Below are 22,301 nucleotides of genomic sequence, written 5' to 3' on the forward strand. Positions count from 1 at the left end.
TGGGACTAGGAAAAGCAGAAAAACAGACTTAGGAAAAGCAGAAAAAAAGCGCAGCAGTGTGTTGGCTATGACAGGCTCTCAAAAAGCATTTGTTGAACCCACACACGACTGATGTTACGAACATGGCCATAGGCTAATTTCAAGCTGGGAGTTAAAGCTGTTTTAAGCTATTAGGGCTGGGGATGGGGATAATGGGCTGACCCTCAATACAAGAGTAGCTACACATGGTCTTGATCCATCATCAGTTAAATGTGCAGTCCAGATGAAGAAACATTTGAAGGGACTAGTCAGTCATCCTCACAAAATTAAATTAAGGGCCCGTGTTGAAATAGCCAAAAGCAAACTCTTATACGGGATCCTAGCAATAGTGCTTGGAATGTATTCAAATGGAAAAGTTTGTGCTGGAAATACTTGTTTAGAAAAAGAACTACATCACTCCACCCTCCTTTATCAAGTAATCCAAGCCATCTTAAATGCTCAAGGTCTGACCCAGGCAAGATGTTTTTTTATTAAAAGCTCTTTCAGCTTGAAATAGATTATAACTTTGGGAATAAACATTTTATTTAATGAACAAGTAGAAGGGATTCTTGACTACTATAGTTCTTTTGTGTAGACTGCTTCTAGGTAATGCAAAAAGCTCAGAAAAGGACATCAGATAAGGTAAAAGGCTTTATTATTCAGGATCAGCTCAAAGTCTGACACCGACACAGGCAGGGATAATTATCTCATTACAGTTGACCTTTGGCACCCATTTAAAAGTACTAGCTTTCCAAGTGAGACATATTATACCCAGTAGACTCTCGGTATAGTTTCTGACAGCCAAATGTATCCCAATTTCACTCAGTAGTGCTGCCAGGAGATGTGTAGGGATACAAACAAAATCACCTACTTTATCAATCTTTTTCTTTTTCATGGATTTTTCCCCCCATTGGCTTTCAAAGCAAGTGAGATAAACAGCATTACTGGCAGATATTGGTCATAAATAACATCTTTCCAAAGCCCAACAGTCAAAAAACAAACACTAGATATAAGCAGATTTCCTAAATATTCAGTTAAGGCTATGGTGTGCTTGGTTTTGACCAAAGCAATTCTATGGCTTCCTTTTATTTATTTTTCTCCCTGGATGAAACTATGCTTACTTGACCCATGCAATTTCAGTTGTTACAGCTTTAACTTATAAGATCAAAGGAATTAAAAAGTTGTCAGTAAGAATAGATTTTCAAATAATGACAAAAACCGACATAAAGTTACACAGTCCTCAGGGATATGGATAAAACAAACAAAGTTTCATGATTGGAAGGAGGCTCCCTTCTAAGTACGTAGTACATAGAAAGTATGTAAAGCCTCTTTCCGTGAGGTTACAAAGGTGAAAAATATAAAACAATGGTTCAAGATCACTGATACATAATTGTTGCTTAAGGGGAGGGATGTTGAAGATATTTTGCACATTATTAACTTAGAGTCAGTCTATACACTCTCTGTATTAAATATCTAGAGAAAATTCTATTACTTTTCGGCTCAAGGCTATCTATACTAAAAGGCTATTGCTTTTTATGTACATGAAGAGAAACTCAAAGTTTATGTTTCTGGTTCTGGATTTTCAGTTAAAAGCTATATTCTGTTATAAAAATATCAATAAGAAATCATCACTTTTTTCTTAAAATCTGATGACTTATTTTTTTAAAAACATTGCAGCCCCTAAAGAACCGATGACTACACCTGAATTCAAACCCCAAACTGATTTTATAAAACATCTTCCTCTAGTAAATAGCGAAAATCACAACCTCCTGTAGAAAGTGATGTTGGGTTGGCTGACATACCAGATCGCTTGGTGAAAACATGGGGACCCGAAATCTCATACGGGAGATATATTTGAGAGAAAAAAGACAAACACAGCTTTCTGTTGTTGTTCTCCTAGTTTCTCCAAAGAGTTGACATTTATCACTGCATTTAAAATAAAGATGACTTTAACTCAAGAGACTGCATTTTAACACTGAACTGATATAAATGTACTTATCTGAACATCACATTTTTACACATACTTAAAAAAACCTCCACAAAAGCATAGTGAAAAGATTATGTATTTCAAATAAAATTATACATGTTGGAGGCAGAACAGAACCAGGGGTCTTCAGCAGAGGATTTCTTCAGCAGTCAGCCTTCACAGGCCTCACGCTGCAGCTGGCAGATACTTTTCACTGAGCATAGAAAAGTTTCAGGATAACAAGAAACTTGTTTTTTGCCTCCATGAACCAGGATGTCATTATTGTAGAGAACATGAATAATTTAAAAAGTGAAAACTATTCATTCAAAATGCTAGAGTGACAAATTTACTTTATGAAATTTAAACACAGCATTCATCCTGGGGAAGCTGCATATACATTATGGTAGCAGAACCAGATTAGGTACATTTCAGCATTGAAAATATTTTGTCTAAAAATGAAAAGGCAGCTTTCTTAAAGACCAGAGTTATAGAGTCAGTCTTGTATTTTTCATCTTATTTTAGTGGACCAAAGCTCAGTAACTCACTCAGATTAGAATCTATAATTCTGTTGAGTGTTCAGGACCACAGAAGTCCTCCTGGGACTTTCTATGGAAGTATGTGCAGATTTTCCTCATGGAGCTGGGAGTGATGGTGACCTAGAGGAAGAAAGTTTAGATTTCAGAGATTTCCTTGAAGTTCAACTGTTACCAAGTTATTACTAAGGTGTACCTTAAATTAGGCCGCCAGAAATTTGATTGTTTAGTTAGCCTACTTTCAGCTCCAAATACTTTTAATGGCAATGTCTTTTTGGCTAATTTGTACTGACTACAGTAAAAACTTAACAGATGATATGTAGGGAAAGAAAGCATAGACTTTTTACATGAAAAGAAAACATTTACTAGCTAAGTCTCCTAATAAGAAACGAAGAAGTTACAATTAACATCCTTTTTGAAATAAATGAATAAATCAGCTGCCCCATTTATAAACAAAATAGGTATTCAAATGGAAGCTGTTACTCTCTTCTGAAGTTGACATTATCATCATATAAAGGTAAAAAATTTTTAAGAAATGTTAGCTTCAAATAAATTACAAGACCAGCACACTATTTCTACCTTTTAAAGATTTTAAGATTTATTTATCAGTGAAAGTAGTTTTTCCTTGAAACTACTTTTCTGCTAACACATAGCTGAGACCAGCTCCCTTGAAAAAAAAAAAAAAATAGAAATTTTGGCTAGGGATAAAGAGCAGTCACAATTTTGAGAGAAGGAAAGATTCCTTATAACTCTTTTTTCTCCACTTTCCACAGCAAGGTCTTGATTGCAGTTTGTGTACTAAGTTGTCTTTAAAATGTATCAGTTTATTTTTCTAAAATTATGGGATAGGCCTTCATGAGAGCAGGTGGGGGGTATGAACACTAATTAAACCAAAACTGGCCTAAGGTTGGTTATCTAGCTTCTGCCCTTTAAAATGGCAGATGATGCTGATCATGCTCCCGGATTCTATTTCAATCATCCTGCCACCACTTCCATAACTCATAACAAGAGCTACTGTGAAGTACAGTGGAAACTTGGTTAACCCATCTCCCCTCAACATGCAAACAATAGAAGCTTTTTATTCCCTCTGACAGGTGCCCATAGCTCACCCAATGCTCTCAGCTACTTCTGCCTCCACCACTGTAATGAATCTTGTTTTTCAAGGTTCACAAACCTGTTTCTGCCAGCAATCACTGATGACTGATATTATCTAATTTAAATATTAAGTCAGTCAATGAAATGAGTTCTAAAAAGATAAGTGACACTACGCTGAATGTTAAAAAGAATAGATATAAGTGTCAAAAGTATTACTGTGGTGTGGCAAGATGATTATAAAAGACTGGGGACAAGTCATAAAAATCTAGAAAGATTCTGTACTCAAATTGTTCTGTAAGTATCTAAGTTTCACTGTATTTTAAATAATCACAAAATGTAATTACAAACTGGAAATCTACTTATGGATGTTGGCAACTTTCCCATGAACAACAGCTTTATCTATAAAAAGAGGATGGCATACTGTCTAACAGGGGAGGGGAGATATTTTTGAATTGATATCCTGGAGCATGATGAGGGCTTTAGTGAATCAGGCAACAGGGCTGAGGAGTATGGACCCTGACAGGAGGGATTTTAATGGGATTAAGTAGAGTTGCCAGATAAAATACAGCACATCCAGTTACATTTGAATTTCAAACAAAAAGTTTCTTAGCATAAAAAATTTTTAGTTAAAATATGGCCCATGCAAAATTTTGTATTTATGTGCTAAATTTGGTAGCACTAGGAATAAATAGATTTCTTTCTTTAAAAAAAAAAAAAGCATCTTGACTTGAGACATCTGGGTGTCTGGCCTCTTTTAAGTTAGGAAATGTATCTTCCCACCACTGCTGACTTACCGGGCTTGGCGATGTCTTTCCGCTCTGTCTCCTGGAATTGGGTGTCTGGGATGATGGACTTCGTGGAGATGGATTCTCAGCCTTCCGTTTGGCTGCCATGGCCAACAACCAGTTTTTATTCTCTGGGGAACTATTCTCTTTGCCTACCATTTCAGACCCTTCTCCACAAGGTCTCAAAGGAAGAGGTAGCGTTCCACAGCTTTCTGAAGCATATGGACTGACAGGAGACGGAGGCTCTGAGATACTTGTACCAGCTCCTTCAATTTTGCTTGATTTGGTAGGACCTAGAGAGTCCTTACTAAGGTCTTCCTGGTTACCAGCAAGGCAGCACAGATCCAAATGAAGATTTTCAACTTGGCCATCAAGCTCAGTCACACAGTTACAACTCTTCACACACTTTTGTTTCACACTCTCCAGACAGCTTGAGTCTAGCCTCCTCTTTACTCTATTTCTAGACTCAGAGCAAGCCTCTGCTTGGGATGACTTCTGGCTCACGGGAATAAGGGCTTTTCTTGGAGACATGATCTTAGTCTCGGAAGCAGGTGGAGTGATGGGTGGTGATGAGGAAGGTGTTCGGGTCACCCAGTTTCTAATTGACATCTTGAAAGATGAAGGTGGCTTGGGAGAGACGGAGGAGACAGAACCTCTTCTGTTGAGGGGAGACCGGGCCTTGGCAGGAGGGGTTTTAATAGAGAACGTAGGAGTATTTGAAGGAAGAGGGAGGTCTCCAGCACAGCTTGGGGCACAAGCTGCGGATGACGGGGAAGAAATGGATGCATTGCACTTTACCCTGGGGGCTTTGGCAGGAGTACTCTGGCTACTCGTTACTGTTACTGAAAAAGAGGAGAGGATCATGAAAATCAGAAGTGAAAGCCATACAAAGTCCCTAAATTCTCATCAAGAAAAATCATAGTTAACTTAATTATCTAAGGGTCAATTTCCCAGTAAGTAGGTTATATACATCACTTGATTCCAACCATACCCTTTTATCATTTCCAAGTCACCAACCTCCCAACTATCCCATTATAAAATATATACTTGTAAAAATCAACAAAATACCAAAAAACATAAAGAGAAAAAATTTAAAGCGCCTACATAAACCACGTTTAGCATACTTTCTATATTTGTGCATGTGATACATACTACATATCTCAACTTCTTTCTATACAAAAATGAGACTGATAGAAGGGGAAAGTGGCAGATAGGAGGCAGGACTAACTTGCCACTCAGACAGAACAGAACAGCATGTGGAGACTCACATAGTGAACTCTGGCTCCAAGAACTACCGCAGGAACATATCAGAAAAAACAAAAGAATTAACAGATCCTTTGAAAGAAGTAGCTTGCTGCTGCAAAATCCATAAGACAGCAGAAAAATTGAGTGCCCAAAGTGTGAGAGGGCTCCCGAAACTGCATGCTTGGTTGAAGAAGACAACCATCCCTGATAGAGAACTGGTCTTCGGTCAAGGGTATATGAGCAGCTGCACTCCCCTGCTAGAACCTCCAAACAAACTCTCAAGGTCCAAAGTGTGAGAGGGTGGCCGTGCATGGTGGTTCACGCCTGTAATCCCAGCACTATGGGAGGCGGAGGTGGGTGGATCACTTGAGGTCAGGAGTTCAAGACCAGCCTGGCCAACATGGTGAAACCCTGTCTCTATTAAAAATACAAAAATTAGCTAGGCATGGTAGTGTGCACCTGTAGTCCCAGCTACTCAGGAGGCTGAGGCAGAAGAATCGCTTGAACCCAGGAGGTGGAGGTTGAAGTGAGCCAAGATCTTGCTCACTGCACTCCAGCCTGGCCGACAGAGCATGACTCCATTTCAAAACAGAAAACAGTGTGAGGGGTGAAAATCCACCTCTGCACACATCCTCAATGGGGAACCTGAAAATCCAGATCATAGGAGAAGGAGAACTGAAATAAATTTAGAGAGCCAAGCAAAATATATAAGTAGAAGCAGCAGCAGGAAGAGCCCTGTAGGCACTCCTGGTCCCCAGGGAAACCATTTCTGACTATTTCACAGGGGTCTTTGGAGAGGGCAGCCAATGGAATTGGGGAACGACCATAGGGAGAAGGAGACTTTCAGCTGAACTTTGTAATAATTTCAACTGAGCGTGAATTTTCCTGGGCAGAATCTGTGGGGGGGATGGGACAAACAGAAGTGCACATATGAGCACAGAAGCCGTGGCAGGCAGATGGGCAAGGTCTAAAACCCCTGCTTGCTTTCTCGGCGGGGAGGCATGTAGTCTAGGGCACGATATCCACCCTGTGCACTGGAGGCATGGATATAAATTTGATTCTGTTGGGCTGTTAGGGAAGCACGGCAGGAGTGAGACTGGCCTTGCTGGCTGTGGCCTGTCACTGCCGGCTTTCCCCTATTTCCCTGGTGATGTGTATGAAGCAGCAGAGGCAGCCATAATCTCCCTTAGAACATAACTCCGTTGGCCTGTGAACCACCACTCCCACCACCCAGAGGCCACAGCAAGCCCCACCTAAGGAGTCTGAGCTCAGACACACTATCCCTGCCCCCACCAGATGGTCTTTCTCTAACCACCCTGGTAGCCGTAAACAAAAGACATAAACTTGTGGGAGCTCTATGGTCCTGCTCATTGAGTAAGAAACCCAAACATTTATCCAGGCAACCTTAGGGCAAGCTTATATCCCTGCTATACTACCACCGCAGTTGATACTCTCTTGAAAGCAACACCTCTGGGCTGGAGGCCAACCAATTCAAGCCATCACAGCAACTCAACAGAACAACCCTGCTCCAAGAAAGGAGAAAATAGCAGCTAATTCTACTGCCTGTAACATCTCTGCCAACCAGAGGTCCTGAGTCTGTCCATGTAATAACTTCAGTGCTAGCAGAACTAGCATTCAAGACAACCAGTGCACTAAACAAAACTACAACCAAATACTCTCACACAGTCCACTTCATCCCCTTGCTACCACCTCCATCAGAGCAGGTGCTGGTATCCATGGCATACAGACCTGAAGACAGATCACATCACAGGACTCTTTGCAGACACTCTCCAGTACCAGACTAGCACCCAGTAGCTCTGCTGAGTGGCTCGACCCAGAAGAGCAATAACAATCACTGCAGTCCGGCCCTCAGGAAGCCCCACCCCTAGGGAAGGGGGAGAGCACCACATCAAGGGATCACCCTGTGGGACAAAATAATTTAAACAGCAGACATTGAATCCCAGATCTTCTGATATAGTCCACCCAAATGAGAAGGAACCAGAAAAACAATTCTGGTAATAAGACAAAACAAGGTTCTATAACCACCCCTAAAAGATCACACTAGCTCACCAGCAAATGGATCCAAACCAAGAATAAATCTTTGAATTGCCAGAAAAGAATTCAGAAGGTCAATTATTAAGCTACTTAAGGAGGCACCAGGGAAAGGTGAAAACCAACTTAAATTTTAAAACAAAACAGGATGTAGATGAAAAGAATCTCCAGAGAAACAGATATCATAAATAAAAAACAATCATGACTTTTGGAAATGAAAGACACATTTAGAGAAATGCAAAATACACTGGAAAGTTTTAACAATAGAATCAAACAAGTAGAAGAAAGAATTTCAGAGCTCAAAGACAAGGCTTTTGAATTAACCCAATCCAACAAAGACAAAGGCAAAAGAATAAAAACTTCTTTGGCCTTGCTCGAGATCTAGACATCCAAATACAAGAAGCTCAGAGAACACCCAGGAAATTCATCACAAAAAGATCATCACCTAGGCACACAGTCATCAGGTTATCTAAAGTCAAGATGAAAGAAAAAATCTTAAGAGCTGGGAGGCAAAAGCATCAGGTAACCTGTAAAGGAAAAACCTATCAGATTTAACAGCAGATACCCTACAAACTAGAAGGGATTAAGGTCTTATCTTTAGCCTTATTAAATAATTATTAGCTGACAAAATAATTATCAGCCAAGAATTTTGTATCCAGTGAAAGTAAGCTTCATAAATGAAGAAAAGATAAAGTATTTTTCAAACGCTGAGACAATTTGCCACTACCAAGCCAGCACAGTTTACAAAAACTGCTAAAAGGAGTTCTAAATCTGGAAGCAAAACCTCAAAATACACCAAAATAGAATCTCATCTCATAGTGGGGGACTTCAATATAGAAAGTCAACATAGAAATAGTGGACTTACACCCTAGAACAAATGAATTTAACAGGTTATTTACAGAACATTCTACCCAACAACTGCAGAGTATACATTCTATTCATCAGAACATTCATGGAACATTCTCCAAGATAGAGACCATATGATAGGCCACAAAACAAGTCTCAATAAATTTAAGAAAATCAAAATTATATAAAGTACTCTCTCAGACCACAGGGGAATAAAATTGGAAATCAACTCCAAAGGGAATTCTTAAAACCACGCAACATTAAATAATTTGCCCCTGAATGATCTTTGGGTCAATAATGAAATCAAAATCAAGCTGGAAATTAAAAAAATTCTTTGAACTGAATGAAAAAAGTGACACAACCTAACAAAACCTCTGAGATACAGCAAAAGCAGTGCTAAGAGGAAAGCTCACAGCATCGAGTGCCTACATCAAAAAGTCTGAAAGAGCACAAATTGACAGTCTAAGGTAACACCTCAAGAACTAGAGAAACAAGAACAAACGAAACCCAAACCCAGGAGAAGGAAAGATATAACAAAGATCAGAGTAGAACTTAGTGAAATTGAAACAACAACAACAACAACAAAATACAAAAGACAAATGAAACAAAAAGCTGGGTCTTTGAAAAGATAAACAAAATTGATAGCCCATTAGTGAGATTAACCAAGAAAAGAAAAGATCCAAATAAGTTCAATTAGAAATGAAACAGGAAATATTAACAACGAATACCACAGAAATACAAAAGATCATTCAAGGCTACTATGAACACCTTTATGCTCACCAACTGGAAAACCTAGGGAGATGGATAAATTCCTGGAAATATACAACCCTCCTAGATTAAACCAGGAAGAAATAGGAACTCTGAACAGATCAATAACAAGCACTGTGATTGAAATGGTAATTAAGAAATTGCCAACAAGAAAAAGTCCAGGAACAGATGGATTCACTGCTGAATTCTATCAGACATTCAAAGAAGAACTAGTACCAATCCTACTGAAACTATTCCAAAAGAGAAAGAGGGAATCCTCCCTAAATCATCCTATGAAGCCAGTATCACTCTAATACCAAAGCCAGGAAAGGACATGACAAAAAAGAAAACTACAGACCGATATCCCTGATGAACGTAGATGCAAAAATCCTCAACAAAATACTAGCTAACCAAATCCAACAGTATATCAAAAAGATAATCTACCATGATCAAATGGATTTCAAACCAGGGATGCAGGGTTAGTTTAATATACACAAGTCAATACATGTGATACGGCATATAAACAGAATTAAAAACAAAAATCAGGCCGGGTGTGGTGGCTCACACCTGTAATCCCAGCACTTTGGGAGGCTGAGGAGGGCAGATCACTTGAGGTCAGGAGTTTGAGACCAGCCTGGCCAACATGGTGAAACCCCATCTAAAAATACAAAAATTAGCTAGATGTGGTATCCCAGTTACTTGGGAGGCTGAGGCAGGAGAATCCCTTGAACCTGGGTGGCGGAGGTTGCAGTGAGCTGAGATCGTGCCACTGAACCCCAGCCTGGGCAACAAGAGCGAAACTCTGTCTAAGAGAAAAACAAACAAAAACACATGATCACCTCAATAGAAGCAGAAAAAACATTTCAGAAAATCTAGCATCGCTTTATGATGAAAACCCTCAGCAAAATCAGCATAGAAGGAACATATTTTAAGGTAATAAAAGTCATCCATGACAAACCCACAGTCAACGTTATAGTGAATGCAGAAAAGTTGAAAGCATTCCTCATGAGAACTGGAAAAAGACAAGGATGCCCACTTTCACCACTTCTATTCAACATAGTAGTGGAAGCCCTAGCCAGTCAAAGCCAGTCAGAAAAGAGAAATAAAAGGCATCCAAATTGGTAAAGAGGAAGTCAAGCTGTCGCTGTTAGCAAATGATATGATTGTATAACTGGAAAACCCTAAAAACTCATGCAAAAAGCTCCTAGATCTGATAAATGAATTCAGTTAAGTTTCAGGATACAAAATCAATGTACATAAATCAGTAGTACTGCTATACAGCAATAGCAAACAAGCTGCAAATCAAATCAATAACTCAACCCCTTTTACAATAGCTGCAAAACCAAAGAATATACCTAACTAAGGAAGTGAAAGACCTCTACAAGGAAAATTACAGAACACTGCTGAAAGAAATCAGACGACACAACAAATGGAAAAACACATCCTATGTTCAAGGATGGGTAGAATCAATGCCGTGAAAATAACTATACTGCCAAAAGCAATCTACAAATTCAATGCAGTTCCCACCAAAATACCATATAATTCCTCACAGAACTAGAAAAAACAATCCTAAAAGTTATATGGAACCAAAGAACAGCCCACATAGCCAAAGCAAGACTAAGCAAAAAGAACAAATCTGGAGGCATCACATTACCTGACTTCAAACTATACTACAAGGCTATAGCCACTCAAATAGCATGGTACTGGTATAAAAATAGGCACATAGACCAATGGAATAGAAGAGAGAACCCAGAAATAAAACTAAATACTTACAGCTAACTAATCGTCAACAAAGCAAACAAAAACATAAGGTGGGGGAAAGGACAACCCTATTCAATGGTGCTGGGATAACTGGCAAGCCACATGTAGGAGAATGAAACTGGATCCTCATCTCTCACCTTATACAAAAATCAGCTCCAGATGGACCAAAGACTTACATCTAAGACCTGAAACTATAAAAACTCTAGAAGATAACATGGGAAAAACTCTTCTAGACATGGCCTAGGCAAAGAGTTCATGACCAATAACCCAAAAGCAAATGCAAGAAAAACAAAGATAAATAGATGGGACTTAATTAAACTAAAAAGCTTCTGCACAGCAAAATAAATAATCAGCAAAGTAAACAAAGAACCCACAGAGTGGGAGAAAATCTTCACAATCTATGCAACTGACAAACGACTATTATCCAGAATCTATAAGGAACTCAAACAAATTGATACGGGAGTGCTGGGAAGGGAAGCGCATGGCCCCTTTAAATGATACAGAATGAGGGAAGAGAAGTGCTGGGTAGAAGGTGTGATCCCTGGCTAGGGCTCCATCCCCACGGACCTAGGTGAGGACAGGCATTTCCTGCCCAAATGTTGCATTTCCCAGACCACCTTGGCCTGCCACGCCCCCATCCTGTGCCTATAAAAACCCCCAAGACCCTAGCAGGAACACATGGTGACTGGATGTTGTGAGGAACACATCAGCAGAAAAAGACACAAGTGGCTGCTCCTCAAGCAGACGTTGAAAGGAGCACGCTGGCAGAAGAGCACACTGACAGGCTTCGGCAGGCTGGCCGGCCAGCAGGGCATCAACCGGTGGAATGATGCAGTTTGGTCGGGGCAGTCAGAGGAGAACTTGGGCCGCCAAGGGCCCAACTCCAGGGGAAAACCATCTCCCTTCTGGCTCCCCCATCTGCGGAGAGCTACTTCTGCTCAGTGGAACCTTGCACTCGAATTCTCCAAGCCCACATGTGATCCGATTCTTCCGGTACACCAAGGCAAGAACCCCGGAATACAGAAAGCCCTCTGTCCTTGAGATAAAGCAGGGGTCTAATTGAGCTAGTTAACACAAGCCGCCTATAGACAGCAAAACTAAAAGAGCACCCTGTAACACATACCCACTGCGGCTTCAGGAGCTGTAAACATTCACCCCCAGACACTGTTGTGGGGTTGGAGCCCCACAGCTTGCGCATCTGTATGCTCCCCTAGAGGTTTGAGCAGCGGGGCATTGAAAAAGAGAGCCACACCCTCACTGCACGTCCTGCAAGGGGGACAAGGGAACTTTTCCAGTTTTAAAATCAGCAAGGAAAAAACCAAATAATCCCATCAAAAAGTGGGCTAAGGATATGAATAACAGAAAATTCTCAAAAAAAAAAAAAAAAAAAAAAAAGATATACATAGGGCCATCAAACTTATGAAAAAATGCTCAACATCACTAATAATCAGGGAAATGTAAATCAAAACCACAATGCAATACCACCTTACTCCTGCAAGAATAGCCGTAATTGGGGTGGATGTGGTGGAAAGGGAACACTTTTACACTGCTGGTGGGAATGTAAACTAGTACAACCACTATGGAAAACAGTACAGAGATTCTGTAAAGAACTAAAAGTAGATATACCATTTGATCCAGCAATCCCACCACTGGTATCTACCCAGAGGAAAAAAAGTCATTATATGAAAAAGACACTTGCACATGCATGTTTATAGCAACATAATTTGCAACTGCAAAAATGGGGAACCAGCCCAGATGCCCTTCAATCAAAGTGGATAAAGAAAATGTGCTGTGTATATATATACCATGGAATACTACTTAGCCATAAAATGGAATTGAAATAATGGCATTTGCACGAACCAGGATGGAGTTGGAGACTATTATCTTTTTTTTTAAAGCTGTTGTCTCGCTATGTCACCCAGGCTAGATTGCAGTGGCACAATCTCGGCTTGCTGCAACCTCAACCTCCATCTCCCAGGTTCAAGCAATTCTCCTGCCCCAGCCTCCCAAGTAGCTGGGACTACAGGCATGCACCACCACGTCTGACTAAGTTTTGTATTTTTAGTAGAGAGGGGGTTTCACTATGTTGGCCAGGCTGGTCTTGAATTCCCGACCTCAGGTGATCCACCTGCCTCGGCCTCCCAAAGTGCTAGGATTACAGGCATGAGCCACTGCGCCTGGCCTGGAGACCATTATTCTAAGTGAAGTAGCTCAGGAATGGAACCAAACATCATATGTTCTCACTTACAAGTGGGAGCTAAGCTATGAAGATGCAAAGGCATAAGAATGATACAATGGAATTTGGGGACTCAAGGTGGGAGGCAGGTAAGGGATAAAAGACTACACATTGGTTACAGCGTACACCACTGGGGTGATGGGTGCACCAAAATTTCAGAAATCACTACTAAAGTACTTATCCATGTAATCAAACATCACCTGTTCCCCCAAAACTACTGAAATTTTTGAAAAAGGAGAGATCACTATATATATACACTATTTAGTAATCTTTTATCTCAAGTCAATTTATTTGTATTATGTATATAAGCTATAATGTGATGTTTTGATACATGCATACATTGTAGAATGATTAAATCAAGCCAATTAACATCACTTCATATATTTTTGCGGTGAGAACATTTAAAATCTACTCAGCAATTTTCAGGTACATAGTACATTATTCTACTCTCTGCTCCTATGAGTTCAACTTTTTAAGATTCCACACGTGAGATCATGCAGTGTTTGTCTTTCTGTGTCTGGCTTATTTCTCCTAGCATAATGTCTTTCAGGTTCATTTCTGTTGTTGCAAATGACATTAACTTTCTTCTTTTTCAAGGCGGAATAGTATTCTATTGTATATATACATCATATTGTCTTTACTGTTGATGAATACTTAGGTGATTCCGTATCTTGGCTATCATGAATAGTGCTGCAGTGAACACTGGAGTGCAGGTATCGCTTCCACATACTGCTATCATTTTTTTGGATATATACCCAAAAGTGAAATTGCTGGATCATTTGGTAGTTCTATTTTCAATTTTTTGAGAAACTGCCATTCTGTTTTCCATAATGGCTATACTAATTTACATTCCTACCAGTGTACAAGGGTTCCCTTTTCTCCACATCCTTACCAATACTTGCTACCTTTTGTCTTTTTGATAAAAGCTATTCTAACAGGTGTGAGGGGATATCTCATTGTGGTTTTGATTTACATTTCCCTGATGATTGGTGATGTTGAGAAGTTTTTCATATACCTGTTGGGCATCTGTATGTCTTCTTTTGAGAAACATCTATTCAGGCTCTTTGCCCATTTTAAAATTAGGACCAACCTGCTTCCTTAATGTATCGTGAACATTTCCCACATTAATACAGATTTACCTTATCATTTTTAACAGCTACAATGTATTCTAAGGTATAGGTATTCTACGGCACATTTAATGCTGCCATTAGCATTCTTATATATACTCTTGAGCAATGCTAGGGCAGAAAGGCACTGCACAGGGGCTCTCAAACAGGAACCCATAGATCTAAAATCTGGCACAATCACTTACTATGTGACTTGGGCATAACCCTTTATCTCCTTGGACTCAGATTCTTTATCTGTTAAATGGAGATAGTTTTTCTTTTCACAAGAAGCCATTCAATCAGTTACGTGTTTAGGTTATCAGGCCTCACATGGCTTTCCACTTTATTTTACAAATGACTACTATTTTCCACAAATAAAAAAAAATTCAGAATCTCAGTGCTTGCTCTCTGTAAATCAAATCAAACTTAGTAAATAGGGTTTCTCTATGTGTACCCACCCCTTTGTTTACATACGATGGCAAGTACTTCAGGCAAATTTTTATGAACTTTATGCTTCTTCCCTCTCAGGCCCTACCACAGACAACACTTTCTCAATTTCCTTCTGAGCTTTCTAGATTGCTGAAATAGCATTCCTGTTGTCAGATAATACGGCCATTTATTTATTTCTTAGTCACAAAGCCTTTGAATTGTTAACTATGATTTTTACCTAATTGCATTTATATCCAGCTGAATTTAGGATGGGCTGATATAAAAATGCAATCTCTCTTTTAGCAGAAATAAAGATTGGCAAGTATTCACTTTAGTCAGTTAATTATTCTGTCCTTTTTCACTCTGTGCTTTTCACTCCTAAAGCAGTCTTGCCTTGAGAGAGAGAAATTCTACAAATTGACTTTTGCTTAAACTTTTCTCGTCAACCATATGTTTAGAACCAGCCAAAATGATACTGCTCTTTTTAATAAGGATCATTAATGAAAAACCCCATTTTGTCATAAGGTGCTATGAAAAGGACTTAGTAACAGGGACCTATTCATGAAGCCTCTGGTTATGGCTCTCACACTAATGCTCTAGAGCTTGATAACAGCTATTTTTTTCAGCAGAAGGAAGTTTTCATTTGTTGCACTCCTTGGTGCAGGTCAATAGTCACTGCACAGCTGCCACAGTCATCTGTCATGTTCCATTTAAGTAGGTCAAAGTGTACATCTAGGGCAGAAAGTTTTAAAATTTTATGAGTCCTATAATATGCCAATTAACAAGGCAGGATTGGAGAAGAAGGAAGAGTTGGGACAGGGACAAACCAGGTATGTAGGTTTCTGAAACTTGCATGGCATACACTGGAAGTATTTACTGATAGGGCTGGTATAAAATTGATGTGTTGGAAAGTTAGGACATTTCCTCTTCCTTCAGGATGTCATGGTGAAAGAGGAAATGGACTATGGGGGTCAAAGAGATTTTGTTAGCTTTGAAGGTTAGCAAACGCTGGGTCAAATTTAGTGTGTGTGTATATGTTTTTTAAACAGTAACTAGATTATAACAGTATGAAAGTTAATGGTAAAAAAATTCAACCAGTACAGAGGGGAAGAGGGTAGAAACAGGATCCTCTTTTCAACTTTTTCATTTCACTTTTACATTCTTGTGCATTCCACAATTTTCTCTATGCCTATTTAGCATATACAAAGGTTATGTACCGTACCTTAAAAAACTCCAAAATACAAATGGATTATACTATATCTATGTACATGTTCTGCAATTTGCTCTTTTATTTTTATGTCTCTTCATGAAAGTACACATAGATGCACTGCATTATTTTTTACAGGTGCATTGCATGCCATTATATGAGCCTACACATTTAAATATGGCATGCCATTTTCTTTAGTACTTCATCTACTTAAGTAGACCAACTCCTTATTGACCTTAAGCAATATATGAGATTTGATGACATGGTAGCATAGATGGAGTTATTGCCCTAAATGCTTCCTAAAGTCAGTTCCTTTGAAGAATTATAAGGAGTCTACTAATAGTTTGCAGCTTCTTTATTTTTTGAGATGGAGTCTTGTTTTGTCGCCCAGGCTGTAGTGCAGTGGCATGATCTCAGCTCACTGCAACCTTCACCTCCTGGATTCAAGCGATTCTCCTGCCTCAGCCTCCCGAGTAGCTGGGATTACAAGTGTGTGCCACCATGCTTGGCTAATTTTGTATTTTTAGTAGAGATGGGGTTTTGCCATGTTGGCAAGGCTAGTCTCGAACTCCTGACCTCAGGCGATCCACCCGCCTCGGCCTCCCAAAGTACTGGGATTACAGGCGTGAGCCACCGTGCTAGGCCAGCTTCTTTCTATATGAGAGTTTGCCATCTGGCCTCAGCCTGCCTTTTCAGTCTTATCATGAACTTTGCTATTCTAGGATCATGTTACAGGACACTACTAGTTGCTTCCTGAACAAGCTGTGTACTGTCACATTTCTTTGTTCATGTGGTTTTCTTGCCAAGTCAGCTCCTCCTTTGTCAGGCAGAAATTCTTCTCATGTTTCAAGACTCTGATGACAACGTTAACTCCATTGTGAAGAATTCACAACTTCTTTCCTCTTCTCCCACAGAGGAAGCAGGTTCTCAGAGTCCCTTGTTTATACAGCTAATGGCTGTGTGCTACAGTTTTTGAATATGCCTCCTAGACTAGACTGTGAGCCTAGAGGGCAGCTAACAATGGTTTATTCATCTTTAGGCCCAGTGCTCCTATAGTGCCTAGCAAGGAATTATTAAACAATGTTTGTTAAGTTTCATTACTGCTGACAAGGATACAGGTGAGGTTCTAGGCATCAGAAAATTAACTCCATAATTATCCTGTTGACTTGTGAGACTGCAGCAATTGAGACAGAATAGGTAAGGTTTCCTTCTCTTTAGGATAAGGATAATCAACTTTGTCACTCAATAATGCTTAAACCAGAGGTTCTCAATCCTGGCTACATAACAGACCTACTTGGAGCTTTGTAAAAATACAGGTACTTGGCCTCCACCCCAGTCCTATTGAATCAATCACTGGGGATACATGGACTTGAAAAGCTCCCCAAGTAGCTATGATGCATAGCCAAGATTGAGGACTATTGGTTTCAGCAGTGCTATGAGATGTCTGGCTAAAACACAGGGAAAGTGCGGTAAGCAATAAAGCAGGTGCCGGCTGGGAACAGTTGGGCAGGGGAAAAGAGGCTGTGTCTTGGCACTTAAACCCTTCCAGTTAATGTGTTAACTGGGGGGTTTACAAACCAGGGCCAGGAGTGAAGATATGCACCCCAGGATAGCAATGAAAGGTTGGTGTGGCAATTAGAAGCTTGGGAAAGCAGGGGAACATGATTTTCAAGATGGCAATGTGATTAGAAGCAGTAAATCTGTGGCTGGAAGCTGGCTTAGAGAGTCGAATGGTCAGTGTGCCAGCCTTTGGCACCCATGTCAGGTTGTTGCTTTGTAGTGCTCTTCAGAGTAACCCTAGCATCACCCATAAATGGGGTAATCTAGGCATAACTCTTACTCCGATCTTAACCTGAACTTTTTGCCTTGCTTTGTTAGATTCTAAAGAAGGCAGTGCTGCAGAGTGGTTCCGAGCATGTGTTCTAGAGTCAGACTGTAAGGGTTCAGTTATAGACTCTGGTTCTACAACTTCATAGCTATGAGATTTTAAGCAAGTCTAACTTCCTTGACCTTCCATTTCAGTTGTTTTCATAATTAAATGAGATAATCCAAGTAGGTCCTTAGAACAATTATGCTAGGAGTCAATAGTGGCTAAACGTTATTATTATTACAACTCAAATTTGGTCAATATGTAACTTTTTGGTGACTTGGCTTCTAAGAATAATTAATGGCACACTAAAAGTACATAGTTAAAAGCCAGATACTTTTCATCACAAATTTTAAAAAATGGTATAGTCATTAACACAAGAATTCCACCTTTGGGAATCTTATTTTAATGGGAAGGGGGACCCTAAATTCAGGGAGGAAAAACCTCCAACTTTTAAAATATTGGAAACAAATGTTTAACTACAGTAGAATAGCTAGGTAAATTATGGAACATTTACTCAAGTATAGTATTTTAAATAGTGTTGCAAAAAAGATAACATAGAAAGTACTTAAGGCTGGGTGCTGTGGCTCATGTCTGTAATCCCACCACTTTGGGAGACTGAGGTGGGTGGACTGCTTGAGCTCACGAGTTGAGCCTAGCCTGGGCAACATGGTGAAACCCCACCTCTACAAAAAATACAAAAATTATCCAGGTGTGATGGTCAGAAGTCAGAAATAAACCCTCACATTTATGGTCAATTGATTTTTGGCAGATTTTTACTAAGGGTGCCATGACAATTCATTGGGCTAAAGAATAGTCTCTTTAACAAGTGATGGTGAGAAAGTTAAATATCCATATGTAAAAAATTAATTTGAATGCCTAACTCACCATAACACAAAAATAAACTCAAAATGAAACACAAGCCTAAATTAAAAAACTAGAAGAAAGCACTGGAGTAAATCCTTGTTACCTCAGAATAGGCAGTAGTTTCTCTGATTTAACATCAAAAGCATAAGTGACAAAAGAAAAAACAGATAAACTGAACTTCATCAAAATTATAAAGTTATATGTGTCTAGAGACACCATCAAGAAAGTAAAAACACAACCCACAGAATAAATCATTTCAAATCATTACATGATAAGGGACTTAGGTCCAGAATATATAAAGAATGCTTACAACTCAACAATAAAAAGACAAATAACCCAATTAAAATATGGGCAGAAGATCTGCATAGACATTTTGCCAAGGAAAATATATAAATGGCCAATAAGCACATGAAAAGATATTCAACATCACTGGCCATCAGGAAAATACAAATCAAAACCACAATGGGATACTAATTCACACCTGCTAGGATGGGTACAATGAAAAAGACGGACAATAACAAGTGTTGACAAGAACACAAGAGAAATTGAAACCTTCATTTTAGATGTTGAAAATATTCTAGAATTAGATTGTATTAATGACTACATAACTCTAAATATAGTTGACTCTCTGTATCTTGAGTTCTGTATGCTGGGTTCCACAGCCACGGATTCAGTTAACCACAAATTGAAAATATTAAAACAAAAATGTGAAAAAGATGGTTGTGTCTGTACTAAACATGTACAGACTTTTCTTTCCTGTCATTATTCCCTAAATGATATAGTACAACAACTATTAGTATAGCATTTATACTGTACCAGGTATTTTAAGTAATCTAGAGATGATAAAAGCACATGGGAAAATGTACATAGGTTATAGGCAAATACTACAACATATATAACGAATCTGAGCCTCTGTGGACTTTGGTATCTGTTGGGGGTTCCTGGGTCCAATCCCCCATGGACCCTGAGGGACAACTGCATACTTAAAGGAACTGAACAGTATCTTGATTTAACCAAAATCATGACTCTGTATTAGGAGGATGAGGAGTATGAAGGTTTGATAGTGGTGGGACACAGGAAAGGGAGTTAAATCCTCATGCCACAAAGGAAAGAAGTTAATAAAGCTGAAGATTGCAAAAAATAAATAGAAATGCACAAAACTATTTAGAGGTCTAGACATACATATCAAAGAATCAGCAAAAAGATTTAAAAGAGGTTGCCTCTGGGAAAGGGAAACTATGAGGCAGAGGGTCTGTAGACTGCTATTTATCTTATTCACTCTTGTAGAACTATCTGACTTAATATAAAAATTAGCCGGGCATGGTGGTGTGTGCCTGTAATTCCAGCTACTCGGGAGGGTGAGACAGGAGAATCGCTTGAATCTGAGAGGCAGGGGTTGCAGTGAGCCGAGATCATGCCACTGCACTCCAGGCTGGGAGACAGAGTGAGACTTCGTCTCAAAAAAAGAAAAAAAAAAAAAAATTAAAGAAAGCAAAGAGCAAAAACAAATAAGGCAGCACCATCAAAGACTACAGAAACCAGACTTAGAGCAAAAGACTCCTCTGAAGTCTAGTTCTGCATCTTATAAGCAACTAAATAAGTCATTAGAAAAATGGGCCTGTATATTTTCCCTTTCTCACCTTCAATTCCCCATTAACCTTAGGCCTTGATGGCTGAAGTAAAATGAATCTTTAAGCTTAAACCTCAAGCTTAAAGATAATAAAGTCTGAAACAGTCACTGAGAGAATATAAGAGTAAATGGACAGGGAAATATGATTGTTGGCCAGTAAGAGTCAACTTTAGGCTAGCAGTAATTAATTGAAAGTGAGCATTCCACATGGTTGTGTGTTTACCATGTAAGTACAAATTGATACCCTGAGGATCCACTGTGGCTGGCTCATTGCTTGAAGATTTTTGCTCTTGGTTCACTGTTACTCTCTTCAACATTGTCTCTGTCAATTTGTGGTGATTAAAAAATCCATGTACATAATCTTTCCAATACCTTGGTTTCTCAGTTTCTTGACCTCCTTCTTCTATAATAATCTTGTCCTTTCACTTTCCTAAGCCACTTATTCTTGATCTTATTATTACTAATACCTGGAAATCTTCCATTATCTTAATTTCAGTCATCCCACCACTTATTTTCCCAGCTCCCTTTAGTATTTCAATTCCAATAATCTTTTATCCTCAATCCATTGATAGTACCACATTTATACTATCCCTTGGCCCCATTATGTCCTCACTTCCCCTCCTGACATAGTTTTGCTGTTTCCCCACCTGAATCTCATCTTGAATTCTCATGTATTGTGGGAGGGACCTGGTGGGAGGTAACTGAATAATGGGGGCAGGTCTTTCCCATGCTGTTCTCATGATAGCGAATAAGTCTCATGAGATCTGACAGTATTATAAGGGGGAGTTTCCCTGCCCAATCTCTTTCTTTGTCTGCCGCCACCCACATAAAATATGACTTGCTCTTCCTTGCCTTCTGCCTTGATTGTGAGGCCTCTCCAGTCATGTGGAACTGTAAGTCATTAAACCTCTTTCTTTTGTATATTGCCCCGTCTCGGGTATGTCTTTATCAGCAGTGTGAAAATGGACTAATATGCCTCCTTACCAAGGTTATATCCTATAGTCATAATCATCCTCTTTGCATCCACCCTCAACTTCCTTCTTCACTTGCATTGCTAAACCACATCCCTGGTTAAATCCAGCTCCCTACCTATAGTATACTTGTACTTGCATAGCAAACACAGAACCATGTGGAGTGCTCACTTTCAATTAATTACTGCTAGCCTCAAGTTGACTCTTGAAGCCCAACAATCATATTTTCCTGTCCATTTATTCCTCTATTTCTCTCAGTGACTATTTCAGACTTTCTTATCTCTTCTAAAATCTCTACTCCCTTTCTCCCTTATCCTTATTCACAGTTAATAACCCTGATTCACGTTTTAACATCAGAACAGAAGGAAGCTTCCATTAAGTTATGGCCATCTCATCTCTCCACCTCTCTCCCCACCATCTCTCAGTAGCCTACCTGCACCATGCTTATATATTCCACCTTTTCTCCAATTACTATGGATCAACTGTCCACGTTCCTGGCAAAGGCCCACCCTTCTACTGCGTATCAGATAGTATCCCCTCATGCTTAACATTGCTCCAGCAAATTCCCCTGCATCAATTTCCCCCTCTCTATACGATCCTGCCAATCACTGCGAAATGTTATATTCCTATTTTAAAAAAACCCAGCAAACTTCAACCCTGCTTCTTTCTCCAGCTACCAATTCACTTCTCTTCTTTCCTTTATAACAAAACTCCTTGAAAGAACTGTCTATACTTGTAGTCCCCAAGTCATACACATGAATGACACCAATCAGGCCACCATACCACCAAAATGACACTCATTAAGGTCACCAAATAACCCCTACAACTGCCTAATCCAATGGTCAGTTTTTAGGCCTCATCTTATTTGGTATGCCAGAAACATCAGATCAAATTCATTCCTCTCTCCTCTTATTTACTTGGCTTCCAGGGTACAACACTC

The 22,301-nt window shown here is 39.5% G+C and overlaps 1 protein-coding gene across 4 annotated transcripts in view; it reads right to left on the reverse strand.

Moving 5' to 3' along the window:
* Nucleotides 1-656: 656 nt before the first annotated feature.
* The window catches only part of DTL (denticleless E3 ubiquitin protein ligase homolog), a 67,500-nt gene continuing 45,855 nt past the window's right edge, over nt 657-22,301 (reverse strand). For all 4 annotated transcript variants that reach the window (XM_003893123.4, XM_021927310.2, XM_009187650.3 and 1 more), the window contains 2 exons: nt 4,407-5,239; nt 657-2,640 (listed from right to left, as the gene is read on the reverse strand). In XM_003893123.4, coding sequence (XP_003893172.1) covers nt 2,542-2,640; nt 4,407-5,239 — 932 coding nt within the window. In that variant the 3' untranslated portion in view covers nt 657-2,541. The remainder of the gene's footprint in view (nt 2,641-4,406; nt 5,240-22,301) is intronic.

The sequence above is a fragment of the Papio anubis genome, chromosome 1 (genome assembly GCF_008728515.1).
Source record: "Papio anubis isolate 15944 chromosome 1, Panubis1.0, whole genome shotgun sequence".
NCBI lineage: Eukaryota > Metazoa > Chordata > Mammalia > Primates > Cercopithecidae > Papio > Papio anubis.